General features: G+C 47.6%; 1 protein-coding gene across 3 annotated transcripts in view; it reads left to right on the top strand.

The window, feature by feature from the left end:
• Nucleotides 1-18,705, top strand: part of MYO18B (myosin XVIIIB) — a 255,506-nt gene that overhangs the window by 221,722 nt on the left and 15,079 nt on the right. For all 3 annotated transcript variants that reach the window (XM_027050907.2, XM_027050908.2, XM_027050910.2), the window contains 2 exons: nt 5,436-5,480; nt 6,855-6,992. In XM_027050907.2, coding sequence (XP_026906708.2) covers nt 5,436-5,480; nt 6,855-6,992 — 183 coding nt within the window. The remainder of the gene's footprint in view (nt 1-5,435; nt 5,481-6,854; nt 6,993-18,705) is intronic.

Here is an 18,705-nt window from a genome sequence, read left to right as displayed (position 1 = left end):
TCCCGTGCCTTCCTGCACTCAGGCTCTGCCTTGCGACTTCAGCGGTGGCGTCAGCCTTCTCGGATGAATGGGGGAAATGCTTTAAGCTGTTCTCCCCGCGGCCTGGGGCAAGCTGATTACTCCTGGAGGGAGAGATGTGTCAGCTGACGGCCCCATCTATTCCTGGGGCTATCCCAGGGTCTGTAGCTACTCACCTTTCTGGGGGCTGGGTGGGGGGTGGGGAGGGGGGGGAGAAGTGTGGCGAGGTCGATGGATGACCTCTGACTCCTAGGTCAGCTGAGAGTGTGTCAATTCCAGTTGGCCCAGTCGGAGACCAGTGCTCTAGAAAGGTGCCTTCCATTGCTGTGTTGTATGTGACTTGTATGTTTCTCAGCCTGGGTAAAATTAGGCCGCAGTGAGAAAAGTGGGAAGATGTGGGTCGCTCCAAAGATTGCAGCTCCCGCCACGGGCACAATTTTGAGTTAATTTATTAGGGGTCCCGGGCTCCAGCCAGACTGTTAAAAAGATACAGACTCAGAGCCTGTCTCCATTATTCTGAGAAGGTTGATGCCCCATTCCCAAGCACAGCGTGGCTCCCTACTGCAGGATAGCACACGTTTAAATGATGCCACGGAGGCCATCTGGCTTTCCGAGCGTCCTTCTAGCTTGGGAGGACTGGATCCCCCAGGCAGGCGGGTACTCTTTGCTGAGGACCCGCTTTGTGTCAGGCTGCACAACCTACTTGTTTTGTAGACATTGTCTCCCAACTTTTGAGGCTGGTACCCAGTTTGTGAATGAGGACACTGGAGTTTGAGAAGTCGAGGAGCCGGCTTGGGCTCAGGCAGCAAGTGCAGGGGCCGCGATGATTTCCAGGCGGACCCCACCCCCCACACTCCCGATAAGCAAACTCTGCTGTCGTGTTCAACAGACCCCTTCTTCCCCCTTTCTCTTGTCACGGTCCTTGTTCTCCACCCAGTAACTGGCCTGTCACTCTGGTGGATGCGTGTCTGTGTCACTGGGACCGGGGGCCAACGCATTCACGCGTTACTTCCCAGGCAGTGTGTGCGTTTAGACTGGAGTTGTCTGATGGAGACTCTCGCTGAAGGACCACAACAGAAGACATGTAATTAATTATCTTGCTTAGCAGCAAGCCCCTGTCCGCAAATGCTTGGCACAAGTTCTTTAAAAGCCACGTGCGCCAACGTGAGAGAAAGAGCCACCGATGAGTCAGGAGACAGGGTTCTGTCCGGGCTGCACCGCCAAATAGATGCGGACCAGGTCTCCTGCCCTTCCTGGGCCTCTGCTTGCCTAGTCAACACATTAAAATCATCATCATCACCACCACCAGCAATATTCACCTTCTACGTTATGACAGGAGGTACGTTGGGGTGCTTGGGTGGCTCCGTCTGCTGGGCGTCCGACTCTCGATTTGGGCTCGGGTCATGATCTCAGAGTTTGTGGGTTCGAGCCCTGCAGTGGGTTCTGCGCTGACAGTAGGGGGAGCTTGCTTGGGATTCTCCCTCTCTCCCTCTCTTTCTGCCCCTCCCCACTCATGCTCACTCTTGCTCTCTCAAAACAAATAAACATTAAAAAAAAGACAGGCGGTGCAGTAAAAAATGCAGTCCCATTTTGGAACTTGGAGCACAGAGACTCTTTCTTCATAGGATAAAGGGGTCAGTGGGTTTCAAACTCCCTCTCAAGTAGAACCCCACCCCTTTTTATTTTGTATACCAACACAAAGTCCTGGAGAAAATTCTAACTTAGGATGGAGTGCAGAAAGAAATGAAGGTTCGGGGTCAAGCCTCCCTACTTGGTCTCTCTCCCTGACCCCTTAGACGCCCCTGTGAGGTCTCCAAGAATGCAAAGGCTCTGTAGACTGTGGTGTACAAACTCCAGTATCTACCAGGACCAATAATCCACAGCTTATAAAAAGTCAACCTGGTGGCGATTTCTACCCATCTGGTTCAATGAGTCTCAGGATCACGCAGAACAAAATAGCCTGCTTCAGCCTGAAAGCCTTTCCCCTCCCCCTCCTTCCAAGCTGCAGACCACCTCAGAACGAAGCTGTTAAGTGCCTTCCGCAGTTTCTCAGACCATAAGGCGTGAGGTGGCTTCCAGAAGCCCGTCTCCACCCCGCCTCTTTATTTCAGACACACTCCATTTTTGTCGAGACCTTCAAAAATGGCGGGTAGCGTGGGGTCCAGCCTGGACACCACGCTTGGCCTGGATGGTAATTCATCAGGAAGTCGACAGGCAGAATGGCCAGCAGACCTTGACTTTAACCTCAGGAGTTCTGTGAAAGTGCAGTGACATGAGTTCACAGGCAAAAGCAACCAGTGCACAGATGAAAATTTCTATAAAAACGTAAGATTATTTTCCATAAGCATCCATACCTGTGTCTTTTTATTTCTCGCGGCTGGTTCTTTTCCAGAGTCACAGGGCTTCGAAGGCACTAATAATGACCACTGATAATCTTACCCTCTTACGAGATTGCTTCTTAAGATTCTTCACCATTTTTTTTCCCTGCGTGGTGATACAGGGTGCAACAGTCATTGATACAGCAGTGATGGGTCACGCCTGCTGCCTGCTGATTTCTCATAGAGAATATTGGCTTAGAAAACCCGATTCTTTCTGTTAAGGCAGAAGCGGGCCCTGGGATTAGCTCCTGTGATAGCCAGAGTCTGGCAGGAGCCAGAGGCTTACCCCAAATGAGGGAAATTGAGATCGCAAGAAGGAAAGAGAGTAGACCCGTGCCACACAGCGAGGCCCCTAGGCTTTGGTCGCCTTTTCTCTCAGTGTCTTATTCTTTCCACAACCCTAACCCAGCAGAGGCATGGAAAGACCCAGAGCAGCAGGAGGATCAGAATCGGATCTACTCACATTGACCACTTCAGGGTGGAGAGAGAGGGGGGCAGGGAATCCCAAGCAGGTTCTGTGCTGTCCAACCATTCACACACTTAACCCGCTGAATCATCCAGGCACTCCCCGCAAAGTGGGTTTTTTTTTAAATATTTTCAATAGTTTGTTAAAAAGTTACATCAAGGGGCACGTGGGTGGCTCTGTCGGTTAAGCATCTGGCTATGGATTTCAGCTCAGGGCATGATTTCTGTCTGTGAACTGGAGCCCTGAGTTGGGTTCTGCACTGTCATTGCAAAGCCTGCTTAGGATCCTCTGTTCCTCTCTCTCAAAATAAATCAGTAAGCATTTAAAGAAAAGCTCCATCAAAACTTTGTCTATAGATCCTCAAGAAGATTCAGGGTCACCCAGCAAAGACAGTTTTGTTCTACTGCAGGGTTGCTTTTTTTTTTTTTTTTTTTTTTGTGCCGTAGCAAATTAACACAAATTTAGTGGCTTAAACCAACATGAGATTTATTATCTTACAGTTCTGTTGTTTAGAAGCCGAACGAGGATTGGGGCGTCTGGGTGGCCCAGTTGGTTGAGCATCCAACTTCAGCTCGGGTCATAATCTCACAGTTCGTGAGTTTGAACCCCTCATCGGGCTCCCTGCTATCAGCACAGAGCCCCCCTCGGATCCTCTGCTACCCTCTGTCTGCCCCTGCCCTCCTCATGCTCGCTCTCACTCTCTCTCTCTCTCAAAAATAAATAAACATTTTTTTTAAAAGCCCAGCAAGGATCTCCCTGGCCTAATAAAGGTATCAAAGGGACTGTGTTCCTTCTGGAGACTCTAGGGGAGAATGCATTTCCTTACCTTTTCCAGGTTGTAGAAGATACCAAAACACCTTGTGACACTTATATCTCTAGAGCCGGCAATATTGCCTCTCGGCCAATCTTCCATAGCCACATCTTCCTCTGACCATATCTGGGGAAAGTTCCCTGCTTTGAAGGATGTGAGGGCCTAGGTTGGGCCCACCCAGATAATCCAGGATAATCTCCCCATCTCAGGATGCTTAACCTTAACCACATCTGCAGAGTCCCTTCTACCCTGTCAGGAAATGTAGCTCCAGGTTCTTGGGATTAAGGATTAGGACATGGGCATCTCTGGGGGTCGTTCTTCTTCTTCTCCCAGGGTCATTCACAAAGGTTGCTTTTGTTATGGTGGAGAGGTCACAGCAATCCTTTCTTTAAAAGGCTAGACAGTGGGGCTCCTGGGTGGCTCAGTCGGTTAAGCGTCTGACTTCGGCTCGGGTCATGACCTCGGGGTCCATGAGTTCGAGCCCCACGTCGGTCTCTGTGCTGACAGCTCAGAGCCTGGAGCCTGCTTTGGATTCTGTGTCTCCCTCTCTCTCTACCCCTCCCCTGCTCATGCTCTGTCTTTCTCTTTCAAAAATAAATAAACATTTTTAAAAAATGATAAAAAATAAAGGGCTAGATAGTAAATATGTTAGGCTGTGGGGGCCACATGATCTTTCTTGCAACTACTCTGCTACGGTAGAGCAAAAGCAGTGATGCGCAACATGGAAATGAGTTAGTGTGGCTGTGTTTTAATAAAACTTTATTTATAAAAAACGTTTGTAGGTTGGACTTAGCCCATGGCTGGAGCTCATTGGATTCACAAAACATTGTCTGAAAGGACTTCTGGTCTGGCCTGAGCCCTGGGGCTAAAGATATGAATAAAACACGTTCTTGGATCATGAGGGGCTCTTGCAGTCTGGTGGGGACAGATAGATATGAATAGGAGCCCCAAGACTGACGGATCCTCGAGGATAGGGACCAAGGAACCACAGGTACATCCCTTGGAGAACAACTGGGTTTTCTAAGGAAGGAATTCCCCAGATTCCATGCGAAGAACAAAGCGGGAGGCCCTGGCTTGTGAAGCCAGGATTCAGATGAGGTCTCTGGTGTCCGAGGGTGTGGTCTGGTTGTCCACACCCGCATTCGGGACAACTGGTAAAGAGCATGAGGTTAATAGCTTTTACAGACCTGGGATGGATTCAAAGCTATGTGACCTTACAAGGGTGTGCCTTTCCTCATTCACTAAATGGAGATAGGCGGGATGGTTAGATGAGATCACAGGTAGAGCATCTTTGTTGAATGAAGGGATGCTCCCTAAGGAACAGCTACCACTGTAATTAGTCTCGGAGTTTCCCAGAACGCCCTGGAAAGCTGGCCACCTGCCCTCTTGTCTGATTCACTCGCACTCACAAAGAACATAAAGCAAACGCCTTGCTTGTTGACAATAATGACGCTGTTAATAACAGCAGTACTGGTTGTACTCAAACAAGAGCAGGGATAATGGTTGTTGCCTTTTAATCAACACTATTTATTTGTCAGGAACCAGGCCGCGATGTTTACAAGGGTTATCTCTCTTAGTCTGCCCCACAACCAAACCCCATTCGTCACCGCATTTTACAAAGGAGCCCAGGAGTGTCAGAGAAGGAGGGTGACTTGCCTGAGATCACACAGGGGCAAAGGCTGGAAGTTTGTCTGACATCGAAGACCATGTTCTTCCCCTGGAAGCACAAGGGGGACAGACTCATTCTTGTGTCTCTTTCTAGTGTCCAGACAGCAGTGGACTGCACCAGCCGTGGCGGAAAAGAGATGTAAGTGAACCCTGAGTGGAATTGAGCAGTTGACATTGAAGCCAAGGGCAAGCCCTTGGCTCTCCGGGTCCAGTCCGCAGAGGGAACATGCACGCCCGCTTGGAGAATTACTGGCAATGCCACGATAGCTCTGACTCCATGGTCACAACATATAGCACTGGGGACACATTATTGAACAGCCCAACTTCTTTTAGACAGAGAAGCCCATGACTTACCATACCACTGTCCCCACCAAATACTTTCAGTGGCTCCCTATTACCTCAGAATGACACACATACCTGACCCTATTTCCCTCTGTACCTGGGACTCCTATTTTGCATATCACCCATGCCCTGCCCTTTTCCAACGTCCATACCTATGTGTATGCTGTTCCCTCCAGCTCAAAGTCCTTTCCCCAGGCCCTGCGTGGCCAACCCCCAGCCTTCAAACAAGTTGTGGCTCAGCTATCCCTACTTGATGCCTTCCCTTATGCCTCCAAGAAGCAAATCAAGGCTCCCTCCTAATTTTCCTACTTTCTATCCCTCTCTATGGCCTTAATAATTTTCTCCTTTATGTTGTGGTTATCTCTATAGATGTCTACTCTGGTAAGATGGAGTCTTGAGGACAAGTTCAGTGTTGGGTTCATGTTTATACGTCCTTCCCATGGTGCCCGGCATGGAGCATGCTATAAACAAACAAATGAATTTATAGACAGATACAAATATAGGCATATATAAATACAGATACAGATATCAAAATAGATATATAGTTATAGATATAAAGATTGATATAAATATTGACAGATAATAGTTGAGTGAGTATATCAACTAGAAAACAGAATAATCATTGAGTACCCAAATCAGTGACAGGCCCACATAGCCTCACCCTGTGCTGCTTTCAGAATTAGGGGACATAAAAGCAAAGGCTCTGTCTACAAAGACATTCTGGTTAAGGCAGGCAAGAAGTTAAGACCTTCACACTTGACATATTCCATGGGCTTATCACTTGGTATAAAATTCAATGCCAAATTTTACTTTAAAATCAGAATTGCCTCAATATCTATATTAGAGTGCTTATCTCCCCAAGGAAGAGCAGTAGTTAGTAGCAAGGGCATTAGAATCGGAGAAACCAGGGCTGGCATCTCAACTTTTTCACTAACTAGACGGATGACCTTGGCAAGACCCAAATTAGCCTCCTCAAATTCCGTTTACTCTCATCTATATAATGGGGACAGCACTGGCTCTCACGTCTCAGGGATGGTGTTGTGAGCACTGATTGACGTTATGGGAGTACAGCATGTAGCACATGCCTGGCTTATGCTTAGGGGTTAATATCTAGTTATTGCTGTTACCGTGGTTGTCATTGTGCTGACAGCATCCTGTCTTCTGGTTCTAGAGATAATGTCTCCATCCTCAGCTCCCAGCCAGAAGGCAGTCTGCAGTCCTGGCTGAGTTGTACTCTGTCCCTGGCCACAGATACCGTGAGGACCCCCTCTCGACAGTCAGTCATCAGCAGCCACACGCTCAGTCCCAGGTAAGAGTATCTCCCTGCTGTCTCTGGATGGCCAATAGCTTGAAAAATCTCATCCTTCAAAGGCTGTTGTTCATGTCTTCCACTTTCTCCAGCATAGGCATGGTCTTGGACAGTTTGAGCTATGACCCTGCCACTTCTTACCTGAAGGACTTTAGGCAGGTCGATTATCTTCTCTGAGCCTTCACTTCCTCATCTGTGCAACAGGAAATATAATTGTGTTTACTGCTCCCAACAGTTAAAATGATGAAGATCTAATGCAGCCCTCACTAAAGCACCATTTTCATGATGATTTTTTAAAAAGCATGTGGTGAACATTTTTTAAATAACTGTGGATTTATTATAGTTTCCTTCTATCTAAAGCAAGCCCTCCTTGTTTTCCATGTATGGATGGTTCTGGATTTAAATTTTTCTTTTGTAAACATATTCACTTAAGTGTTTCTGTATTTGAGTTTGTGTTTTTTTTTTTTAAATGGCAAATCAGTATCATTGACAGTTAGGCTGGATAATTTCTCCCTCAGAGATTTTAGCTTTGTTCTGAATGTCAAGGTTTTATATTTTCCCCATCACAGAGGGTGATGGATTCAGTTACAGCCTGAGACGAAACTCTCACAAATCTGTAGGATTGCCAACAATAGGTTCCTTCAATAAACGGGCCTCAGGATGCACCCTTAGTTTAGGGCTTAAATCCATCATCACCCTAGTTTTTCAGCCTCGTTTCTCTCAGCTCATTTGGTTTTCCTTTTCAAGGGCGGCCCTCTTATAATTAGGAGCTAACAGCCATAAATCAGAAATTATGGATTAAGCAGACGCGTAATTAAGATGAAATGCATACTCCTTTTGTGGTAGCAGAAGACCCAACGTGAAAAGACAGAAAGAAAAGTCAGAGACTCAAGGAGCAAATACAGACAATCCCTTCCTGACTTGAAATGTGTTTGCTCTGAAGGAGGGGGCTGTCTCTACAAAAAGAAGGGGGTGGAAGTTCACGCTAACCTTTCAGGCATATTCAGCAAATGGCAAATGTCTGGCGCATGCCTGCAGATAAATCTTAGGCTGAAAAACTTGACATCGAAAATATCAGAGAGAGGCTCCTAGAGTGTGGATGCATCAGGGGAGTTAATTAAAGCAAGATCATCTGATTGCTGCTCTTAATTAAAAATAAAGGCCTATATGGAGAAAAAGCCACCTCCTCCGTGAACCCCAAAGGTTGAGGACTTATTCTCTCCTGATAAGTAAACGCCCCTGTTTCTCCCCATCGGCCAGTGTATAAGGCAGTGAAGCAGAACTGGAGGCAGCCATAACAGCATGTGAATGCGCATTAACATAATATCCGAGCTTTGTAATTATAATCGCGCCGGCATACGATTTTGTCGTGTTCGCTCTGTTGCACTGTCGGATATTGTGTTACTTACAAACTGGAGGTTTGTCAAGCAAGCCTACGGGTGCCATTTTTCCAACAGCATTTGATCTGTCTCTCTGTGTCACATTTTGGTGATTCTTGCAACATTTCCAACTTTCCCCTCATTATTTTATTTGCCATGGCCATCTGTGATCCGTGATCTCTGATGTTGCCATTGTAATTATCCTGGAGCGCCACGAAACACATCCATGTAAGATGGTGAACTTAGTCAGTAAGTGTTGTGTATGTTCTGACGACCCTACTGATCCGCCGTGTCCCAGCCCCTCTCCCTCTCCTTGGGCCTCCCTATTTCCTACGACACAGTGATATTAAAATTAGGCCAACGAATAACCCTACAGTGGCCTCTAAGTGTGCATGTGAAAGGAAAAGTCGCACATCTCTCCCTTTAGATCAAAAGTTAGACACAATTCAGCTTAGTGAGGAAGGCACCTCGAAAGCTCAGAGAGGCCGAAAGCTGGGCCTCTTGTGCCAAACGCTTAGCCGACCGGTGGACACGAAGGAAAAGTTCTGGAGGGAAGTGACAAGTGCTACTCCAGTGAGTTCACGAATGATAAGAAAAGAAACAGCCTTCCTGCTGATCTGGAGAAAGTTTCAGTGGTCTGGATGAGGATCAAACCCGGCACCACACTCCCTTAAGCCAAAGCCCAATCCAGAGCAAGGCCTGAACTCTCTTCCATTCCGTGAGGGCTGAGAGAGGTGCGGAAGCTGCAGAAGAAACGTTCGAAGCTAGCAGAGATTGGGTCACGAGGTTTAAGGAAAGACGCCGCCCCCGGAACCCAAGAGTGCAGGGTGTGGAGCAGCAAGCACTCGTGTAGAAGCTGCAGCAAGTTATCCAGAAGATCTGGCTACGGTCATTCGTGAAGACAGCAGAGGCTCAGTGCAGACGGAAGCTCCCACTGTCGGAGGACTTTCGTAGCTAGAGAGGAGAAGCCAAGGCGGCTTTCAGATGCATTTCTTCCATCATAAGACCTGAAAGTTGAAATTACTCCTTGGTCCGTGGGCTGCAGAATGGATGTTGTGTTAGCAGGCCTGAAAACAGCATTAATCTCATCATACATCCCCACGCCATCGGAGCTCTTGGGTGACCGGGTGTGCTACCGATGGACAGGAAGCTTCCCAATTTGCCCGGATCCATCAGAGGACTCCCTGTCTATGGCGGCTTCTGGAAAGCATTCACCTTTCTGAAGAACATTAAGAATGTTCTTGATTCACGGGAGAGGTCAAGATAGCGACGTTAACAGGAGTGCGGACGAAGTGGATTCCATCCCGCATGGAAGGGTGGAGGAGTTTAGACTTGAGTGGGGGAGGTAGCTGCAGATGGGGTGGAGACGGCAGGAGAGCAGGGACTGGAGGTGGAGCCTGAAGGGGGAACCGAATTGCTAGAAACCCGTGGTAAGCGTGAACAGAGGAGGAGTTGCTTCTCACAGATGAGCAAAGAGAGTGGTTCCTGGAGATGAACTGTGCTCCTTGTGAGGATGCCGCGAAGACTGTCGACGTGACAAGAAGGCATTCAGAAGGTTCTACACACGTAGCTGAGAAAGCAGCGGTGGGGTTTGTAAGGACGGTCTCCAATTCTGAAAGAGGTTCCACTGTGGCTAAAATGCTATGAAACACCATCGCCTGCTGCAGAGGAATCATTCGTGAAAAGGAGAGTCAATTGATGGGGCGCACAATATGTGGGCTTATTTTAAGAAACTGCCACAGCCACCCCAGCCTTCAGCGACCTTCACCCTGATCAGTCAGCAGCCATCACCACTGAGGCCAGACCCTCCACCAGCAAAACGATGATGGCTCACCAAAAACTCAGATGATGGTTCACATTTTTAGCAATAAAGGTTTAATTAAGGTATGGACTTGATCAGGCTTTTTTTTAATGTTTATTTTTGAGAGAGACAGAGTATGAGCAGGGGAGGGGCAGAGAGAGAGGGAGACACAGAATCGGAAGCAGGCTCCAGGCTCCGAGCGGTCAGCACAGAGCTCGACGCGGGGCTCGAACTCATAGACCGCGAGATCATGACCTGAGCTGAAGTCGAAGCCTGACAGACTAAACCGCCCAGGTGCCCCTTAAGTATGCTTTTAAAAAACATAATGCTGTTGCACACCTAATGGACTACGATGTAATAGTGTGGTGCAAACATAACTTTAATGTGCACTGGAAAACTAAAAAATTTACTTGACTCACTTTATTGAAATCCTCACTTTATTGCGGTGGTCTGGAACGGGACCCACAATATCTCCGAAGCATGCCTGTAGTGACGTGCGTGATAAGGATCCTTAGCCCTTCGGTTACATCCTAAGTGGCCGAACACCCGTGTGAGTGGGAGGTGGGAGGCTGCCGTGGTTTGGGTGCACGGACGGAAGTCGCAGCATGTGGATTCCAACCCTCTATTTGCTCCTTTGCGGCAGCGAGATCTGGGGCAAGATCTTTCAACTTCTCTGTCCGTGTTTCTCTGTGAATAAATCTGGGTTGTTGTCAGGTTAATGAGATGATGCACACATTTGTCTTCATTCGGAGCCTGGCACCTAGAGAGAGCTCAAGAAAATTAGCTTTATTCGTGTCAGTATCTGCTGGATGCCCAGAGGAAGCCCAGGAGACAGACATTACCCCCATGTGGCAGCAGAGGAATCTGAGGCCCAGAGACAGAGAGGAGACAACCGATTCAGGCACAGATGGTCTTACCCCGGCTTCTAGAGCTCTGCCTGAGGCAGAGCCTGCCTCCACATGCTCAGGCAGCTCTCGCCAGGGCCTCACCCCCCTTTTTCTTCCCCTCTCCCCTTCCGAGTCCTCAGGCTTGTCCCAGGACAGCTCAGAGCAGTGGTGCTCAGGGACAGTGAAAGGGCAGGAGGCAAGGAGGGACCGTAAACTTCTTGTCTATTTTCCTTATATCTGTATCCCTGGGGCTGGTACACAGTTGGTGCTCAATGAATGTTTGTCGAGTGAGTAACTGACCGTAACATCCAGGCTGGAACAGAAATAGTAACCATACTTGGTCACAGCTCAGCCCTGACTGCGAGTCACAGAGAGTCGGTAATTGATCAGTATCCCATAGCAGCCAAGTGGAAGGGCGGGTATTGGAACCCAGGTTTGAATCCCTCCAAAGCCTGTATTTGTATCTGCTTCCCTGCCATGGGCTCTCTGACATTTATCCAAGGTTGGGGATGCAGATTACTCACCTGCAGCATTTACTGGCATACAGCTGTTCTTACTATTAAAATTGCATAAGGATTATTACTCAACATTCAGCAGCCATCCGAAAGATACCTACTGAGTGCCAGATCCCCCAGATCAAGCCCTGAACATTTTGAGCACTGTCCTTGGAATACGGTTCCAATTTAAAGCTGCAAGAACTTCTGAGTTGGAAAGAAGCCCTAGAATTATCTGATGTGATTTGTTCATTACACAGACGGGGGACATGGAGGTCTGGAGAGGGAAATACCTTACCCAAGCGTATAGTGACGGCCTGGCTTAGAGCTCAAGTGCCCTCCAGCTCTTCCTAATTGCACAAGTAATCTACAAATACTCCCTGCCCCCGCTCCCCGCCCTGTTCAGGAACTCAAAATAGAACAGATAAAGCTAAAACCCTCTTAACCAGGGTGACCCCCATCTCAGCTCCCTTCCCAAAGGTATCCACCATCAATGATAGGATGCTTTGTTATGTACATGATGGGGTACATAAATTCTTACAATGTCTTTCTCTCCTTCGACATCCCTCAACAATATATTTTGGCGATCATTCCTAATCAGTATGCCTAGGTCTGTTACCATTCTTTTAATTCCTGCAAAAGGTGTGCAAGCTAAGCCATGGATTCTTTAACTAAAGGCTTCTTGTTCCGCTTTTAGCTGTTTTCAAGGTATTTTCTCTGAGCTTGTAAGCCTTTAAAACACACACACATTCAGGGCGCCTGGGTGGCTTAGTAGGTGAAGCGTCCGACATGGGCTCAGGCGGTGATCTCGCGGTCATGAGATCGAGCCCCACATCGGGCTCGTGTGCTGAGTGTGGAGGCTGCTTGGAACTCTCTCTCTCTACCCCTCCCCTGCTCATGCATGCACTCTCTCTCTCTCTCTCTCTCTCCCCCCCCCCCCCGTCTCTCAAAATAAATAAATAAAACTTGAAATTAAAAAAAAAATAAAAACACACACATTCTCATCCACATGGGCAGACTCTTCTCAGGGTCCAAGGGCATTTGCATTTTAAACTTGATTAGATACTACTACCAGATATGGGTACCAGATCGTCCCAGTGTCCTTTCTGCCAGGAGACGGTAGGTAGTAGAGCCTGAGACGCCCGTGTCCCCAGCCCCGTGTTACCCGGCACGTCGTAGGGCTCAATAGAGGAGACTCTTGGACGTTTCGAATTTGACTGAGAAAGAAGGTCACTTTAAAAACAGAGGAGAGAGAGAAAGCAGTCTTCTGCCAGAAAAATAAAAGCATTCACTGCATTATTTATAAGGGACGTCAGCCCAAGAGAAATACACCTAGAGCCTTATGATTTACAGACCAGGAACCGTGCAGCTGCTGCTGATAAATGCAAGCGCTTCTGGAGATGGAGACACTAAATTACCTTCGTGGCCCCCAGAGAGGAAGTTTATGGGTTTGGTGGTGGCAGGAACACTTGGCTCAGGAATCTCTCTTAACACCTGGCTGCAGGTGGTGCCAGGGCCATCCAGGGACGGTCAGCTCGGCCCCTGCCGTGTGCCTGGCCTCTGCGGCCACTGCCCTGCTGGAAGAGTGTTAAAGCAGGGGACCTCTCCCCATCTTCCCTCTGGTCTCAGAAGACGAGATCCGGCCCTGCCGGCACCCATTTTGCACCCCACACACCCCCCTCCCCTGCAGCCCTCCGGTCCACTTAGTGTCCCCTGTCTCTCCTGTTTGCTCAACTGCCCATTCCGGTCGTCCTTCTTCACAAGTGAGAAACACCTTGAGGTCCTCCCCATCCTAATGGTGTGCTCCCCCCCGTCACCCCGGAGTCCCACCGAAGTCCACCTTTTTCTCCTCTTTGGAGCCAGGCTTCTTCAGAGTGGGGGTCCGCACGTGCCATCTGCACTCATACGCCTCACGTTTGTGCCTCGTTCGTTGCCTACAACCCGGAGCCCGGCCCCCACCGCTCCCTGAAACCTGCCTCACCACGCCAGTAGATTCCCAAGGGACACATCGGGGGATGTGCTCCAGTCTTGATCTTTTTTCTAGACGTATCCCTGCCCTTAGCAACTGCCGAACACTTCTCTGTTTACTTGGCCTCTTAGACATTTCTGCTCCTTGGAGCTCCTCAAACCCCTGGTCTTTTCCTTTCCACCCCCAGTCCCCAAATGTGTGTGGGTGGGGGGTTTCACGGGGCACCACCCTCATCTGCTGCTTTGCTTTCCACCTGATCCCAGACGATCGTCTCGTGATTTTTAACACCCTTATCGTAAGTGGGAAAACGCCCAGTCTAGACCTCCAACTCTTACATTCTCCCGGGTTTTATTTTTTTTTTATTTTTTATTTTTTTTTAATTTTTCTTTAATGTTTATTTATTTTTGAGACAGAGAGAGACAGAGCATGAACGGGGGAGGGTCAGAGAGAGAGGGAAACACAGAATCCGAAACAGGCTCCAAGCTCTGAGCAGGTCAGCACAGAGCCCGATGCGGGGCTCGAACTCACGGACCGCGAGATCATGACCTGAGCCGAAGTCGGCCGCCCAACCGACTGAGCCACCCAGGCGCCCCTCTCCCGGGTTTTAAATGTAGACATCATATCTCACTGCCTGTACCGAGAAGATCGCCAACCACATCACTAACCAGATGTCTTCACTCAGCATATCTGGGAGGAAACTCCTGCCTTCCCGCCTACTCTGTGTTATCAGTGTCGAATTTGATGGTTCTCTCATTCATAAAGCCTCCCAAGCTGGGTCGTCTCAGACTCTCATGTCTTCTCTTTCATCCTCATATTCATCGGATCCCCAAATCTTGTTTATTCTGCCCCGTCTCAACGTTCTTGGCTCTCTCTGCTTCTTCCCATCCTCACCACCAACACCGGTAAGTCGGGCTACCGTCATTTCTGTCCTAGGTGCTGGCAAAGAACTTCCAATATTGTCCTTCCTTCGTCCATTCTCTATACTTCAGCCAGGGTGATGCTTTTAAAATGAAAGTCTAGTTGGGGCGCCTGGGGGGCTCAGTCGGTTGGGCGTCCGACTTCGGCTCAGGTCATGCTCACGGTCCGTGGGTTCGAGCCCTGTGTCGGGCTCTGGGCTGACAGCTCGGAGCCAGGAGCCTGCTTCGGATTCTGTGTCTCCCTCTCTCTCTCTGTCCCTCCCCCGCTCATGCTCTGTCTCTCTGCCTCTCCAAAATAAAGAAATGTAATAAAACAAATTAAAACAAATTAAAATGAAAGTCTAGTTGCAGTGGCTTCCCGTCTCTTACTGCAAGAGTCAGCAAACTCCTGCTTGCAGGCCAAATTTGGCCCTCGACCTGATTTTATAAAGTTTTATTGGAACACAGACTTGTCCACCTTATTGTTTTTGATTTTACATATTGTTTATGACTATCTTTGCACCGTGATGGCAGAATTGAGTACTTGTAATGGAAATCAGATGGCTTTTAAGCTAAAAATAATTGCCATCTGCCCTGGACAGAAAACTTTGATCTCTGCCCTCCCGGATAGAACAGGATGGAATTCAGATGCCTTAGCAGGCCTACGGCTCCCTTCATGATCTGGCTTTTGCCTACCTTTCTGGTCTCATTACCCTCTCTGTCTTCTTCATATTTTGTGCCCCATATGGACTAAAGCTCTCCCCCATACATTATGTTCTTGGCCCCCCTCTTTGATCTTTTGTCCATGATATTCTCTCTGACTAGACACCCTTCTCTTGTTTCTGTGCTTAGCAGACTCTTACTCATTCTCCAAGACTCAGCTCGTGGGTTACCTGCTTTTGGAGGCTTCCTGATGCCCCGGCTGGGTCAGGTGCATGACCACCACAGTCCTACAGACCCCACACAGCCCTCTCCCATAGCACTTACCATATTATGTTGAGCTTATCTGTTTGGGTGTCTTTCTCCCTCATGGGGCAGTGAGCCTTTTAAGGAAACAAACTTCACCTTTTTCCTCTTGTACCTCAACACCTAGCACAGTGGCTGACACATAGTAGACACTCAATAAATATGCATGGAACAAATGAATGACAGTGGATAGAGAAGTAGGCTGGCCCCACATAAGAGTGATTTGATGGCTAATGCTGGTAATCAATACCAAGGGTGGACTTCCCAGGCTGGTTGACTGTCTCCAGTCTTGATGGAATGTAGAGGGGAATGCTCAAGGTCTGGGCCTCAGCAACCCCAGAATGCAGACCGGGGGCAGAGGTCAGTGGCGGGCACTGTGTTAAACTAGATGTGGCGGAGGTCTTGAAGATACGCTTCAAAAGAGGTAAGAGGCGATAACAGGCTTTGCAGTGTGGTAGACCTGGTTTCTAATCCAAACTTATCAGCCACTTGACCATGAGCTTGTTATAGTGTCTGAGTCACTACCTCAGAAAAAAGCCCGACTCTAACTGGCTTATACAAAATGAAAAATACTATTATCTCATGCAGCTTAGAAACCAAAGGTAGGTCTAGTTTCAGGCATTAGGGGATCCAGGGATTCAAAAGTGATCATGGGGATTTGATCCTTCAGCAACCTCTCTGATCCACTCCTCTCGGCATTGGCTTTTTTCTGAGGTAGCAAGATGGCAGCCAAGATCTTCAAGCTCGTGCCTGTACCACTCAGAGTCCAAAAGTAAAGAGAAGTAACCTTTCTTCTAAACAGTTCCACAAAAATCCTGAGCTTGGCTTTCATTGGCCCAAAGGGAATCACATGTCTGTTCCAAATCAGTCAGACAGATAAGGGGAATGAAGGAGCCTTTTACCTTAGGCTCAAGTTGGTGTTCTCACCTGGTTCTGGAATATGGGTTTTATTCCCACTCAAACCATAGAAACACTGGGGGAGGAAGGGTTTCCCCAAAGGACAATAGAATGCCTTACCTGGAACAGAAAACTAATAGGGGGTGGATAAATTTTTTTAAAAAAATAAACAAAGCAGGGGCACCTGGGTGGCTCAGTCGGTTGAGCGTCCGACTTCAGCTCAGGTCATGATCTCACAGTCCGTGAGTTCGAGCCCCGCATCAGGCTCTGTGCTGACAGCTCAGAGCCTGGAGCCTGCTTCGGATTCTGTGTCTCCCTCTCTCTCTGCCCCTCCCCTGCTCATGCTCTGTCTCTCTCTGTCTCAAAAATAAATAAAAACATTAAAAAAATTTTAAAATAAGCAAAGCAAATATTCTCCACCAAGGGGAAGGTTGCATTATGTGAGTGGACAAAATTATGCAGACAGAGCCGGGGGACGGGGGTTGGAGAAGGGACGAGAAGGGGTAGAGGAGGAGAGTGAGAACAGAGAAGACACATTCAAGTGTTTGAGGTCCAATTTGGTAGCCTTGGGAAGTCCACATAAAATTGTATGTACCCTGGTCAGAGACTTTCTTTATCCCTAAATTTCAGTGACCCATCTATCACCACATAATTAGTGATGCCGTGCTTTGAATTTATTACCAAACATGGCTCTCCACTGTTGCTATTGGACTTGTACCATATTGCAATGTGAGCATGGAGATTATTGTATAAATTATTCTCACTCACATAATCATCGTGATTTTAATTACTGTGTAATCTTCGCTAATTACTGTTGTATGTATCATTTGCTTTGGTGCCGATTTAACACAACCGCTGTTCGTTTGGCTAAACGATGGCATGACAACTTTTCCTTTTTCTGGGGAAAATTTGCTTTCTGTAAACATTTGCAGCCCTATACTCGCGGCTTGCAGCTCTCGGTTTAAAAAAGAACAAGATTGAGACACCAACTTCCTTTCGCCCTGTTGATTTTTACGTGGGATGAGGCTGGCTTGAATTAGTAAAAAGGTCTAAATTACAGGGTATTGTTTTTAAAATAAAGTCGTATGCCTTTCAGGGAAGTGCAATTACTCTACTACAGAAAGGAAGGCAAGGATGGGTCACACGAGGCCTGCTTAAATGATTAGATAAGATTCGTTTGTAATTAGTTCATTAATTATGTAAATGTGAATGGATGGTACTTAGCATTAAAAACAGCTTGTTCCCAAAGTAGGTTAAGCATCCACCGCTAATCTTATTTCAATAGTACATTTATTTTCTGGTCTCTGCATTCTCAGAACCGGAGCTCAGAATCATTTTAATCCATCCTGAATATACTTCATGAAGAGGCCTCCCATGAATATGGTTTTATGTCTTCCTGGGACAAACGGGTTCTATTCCATTTTACCACTATTAGGAAGTTTAGTGGAAACTGAAACATTTTACCACATTTACCATGGACCCAAGGTCTGAGCAAGCAGAACCAGAAGTCCGGCTCTGCCCAGGATTCATCCTTGGAGCCAACAGGATTCTTGGACAGGTTTCCATGAGAAGGCGGGTGGGGGGGGGGGGGAGGGGGGAGGGGGGCAGCTATTTTCTATCTAAAACTCCAGGTCTTGAATGGTAGATCTGTGGACATTTCGGGAATTTTGAGGCTCATCTAATTTAGCTGCAGGTTTGTGTAAAAACACTGGGATTCATCGGTGATGGTTCAGAACATTCTTTTGGAATCTGTGGCTCTCCCGTTGAGCTCTATGTCCGTGAAGTAGACCCACTGTTGATATATACATCCAGGAAAGTGCATCTGTATGAAATTTTCCAGAATTGGTCCTACCTGTGTCATGCCAACCCAAATCAAAACCAGATCGTCCCAGGTGCCCCTACAACCCTTCTTGGGTCTGTTCTAGTCATGACCTCCTCCTTCCTCACAGGTAACTACCACCCTGACTTCTAACACTATAAATTAGATAGGTTTTGAACTCAATATGAAAGGAAGCATCCAGTAGTAAGTGCTCTTTGGCCTCTGGCTTCTTTCTTTTAATATTACGTTTTTGAGTTTCCTTCATACTGTTGTTACATAACAACATGTTGTTCTGTTTTGTTTTCTTTGCTCTCTAGTCCAGAACTGTGGTTCTCAACTGGGGGCAGTTTTGCACCCCCCTCTCTGCCAAGAGATAGTTGATCATGTCTGGAGACATTTTTGGTCATCCTAGCAGAGAGGGGTGTTACTGTAGAGCCCAGGATGCCTCTGAACATCCTATGATGCACAGGACTGGCCACGAAGAACTATCTGGTCTAAAACGTCAACTATGCCACCACTGAGAAACCCTCGTCTATAATATTCCATTGTAGAAATATGTAATAATGATTTATTCATTCTGTTAATAGACATTCAGGTTGTTTCTC

The sequence above is a fragment of the Acinonyx jubatus genome, chromosome D3 (genome assembly GCF_027475565.1).
Source record: "Acinonyx jubatus isolate Ajub_Pintada_27869175 chromosome D3, VMU_Ajub_asm_v1.0, whole genome shotgun sequence".
In the NCBI taxonomy this organism is placed as follows: domain Eukaryota; kingdom Metazoa; phylum Chordata; class Mammalia; order Carnivora; family Felidae; genus Acinonyx; species Acinonyx jubatus.
Note: the sequence above shows the minus strand (reverse complement) of the source record. Positions and strands in the feature narration are given on the sequence as shown.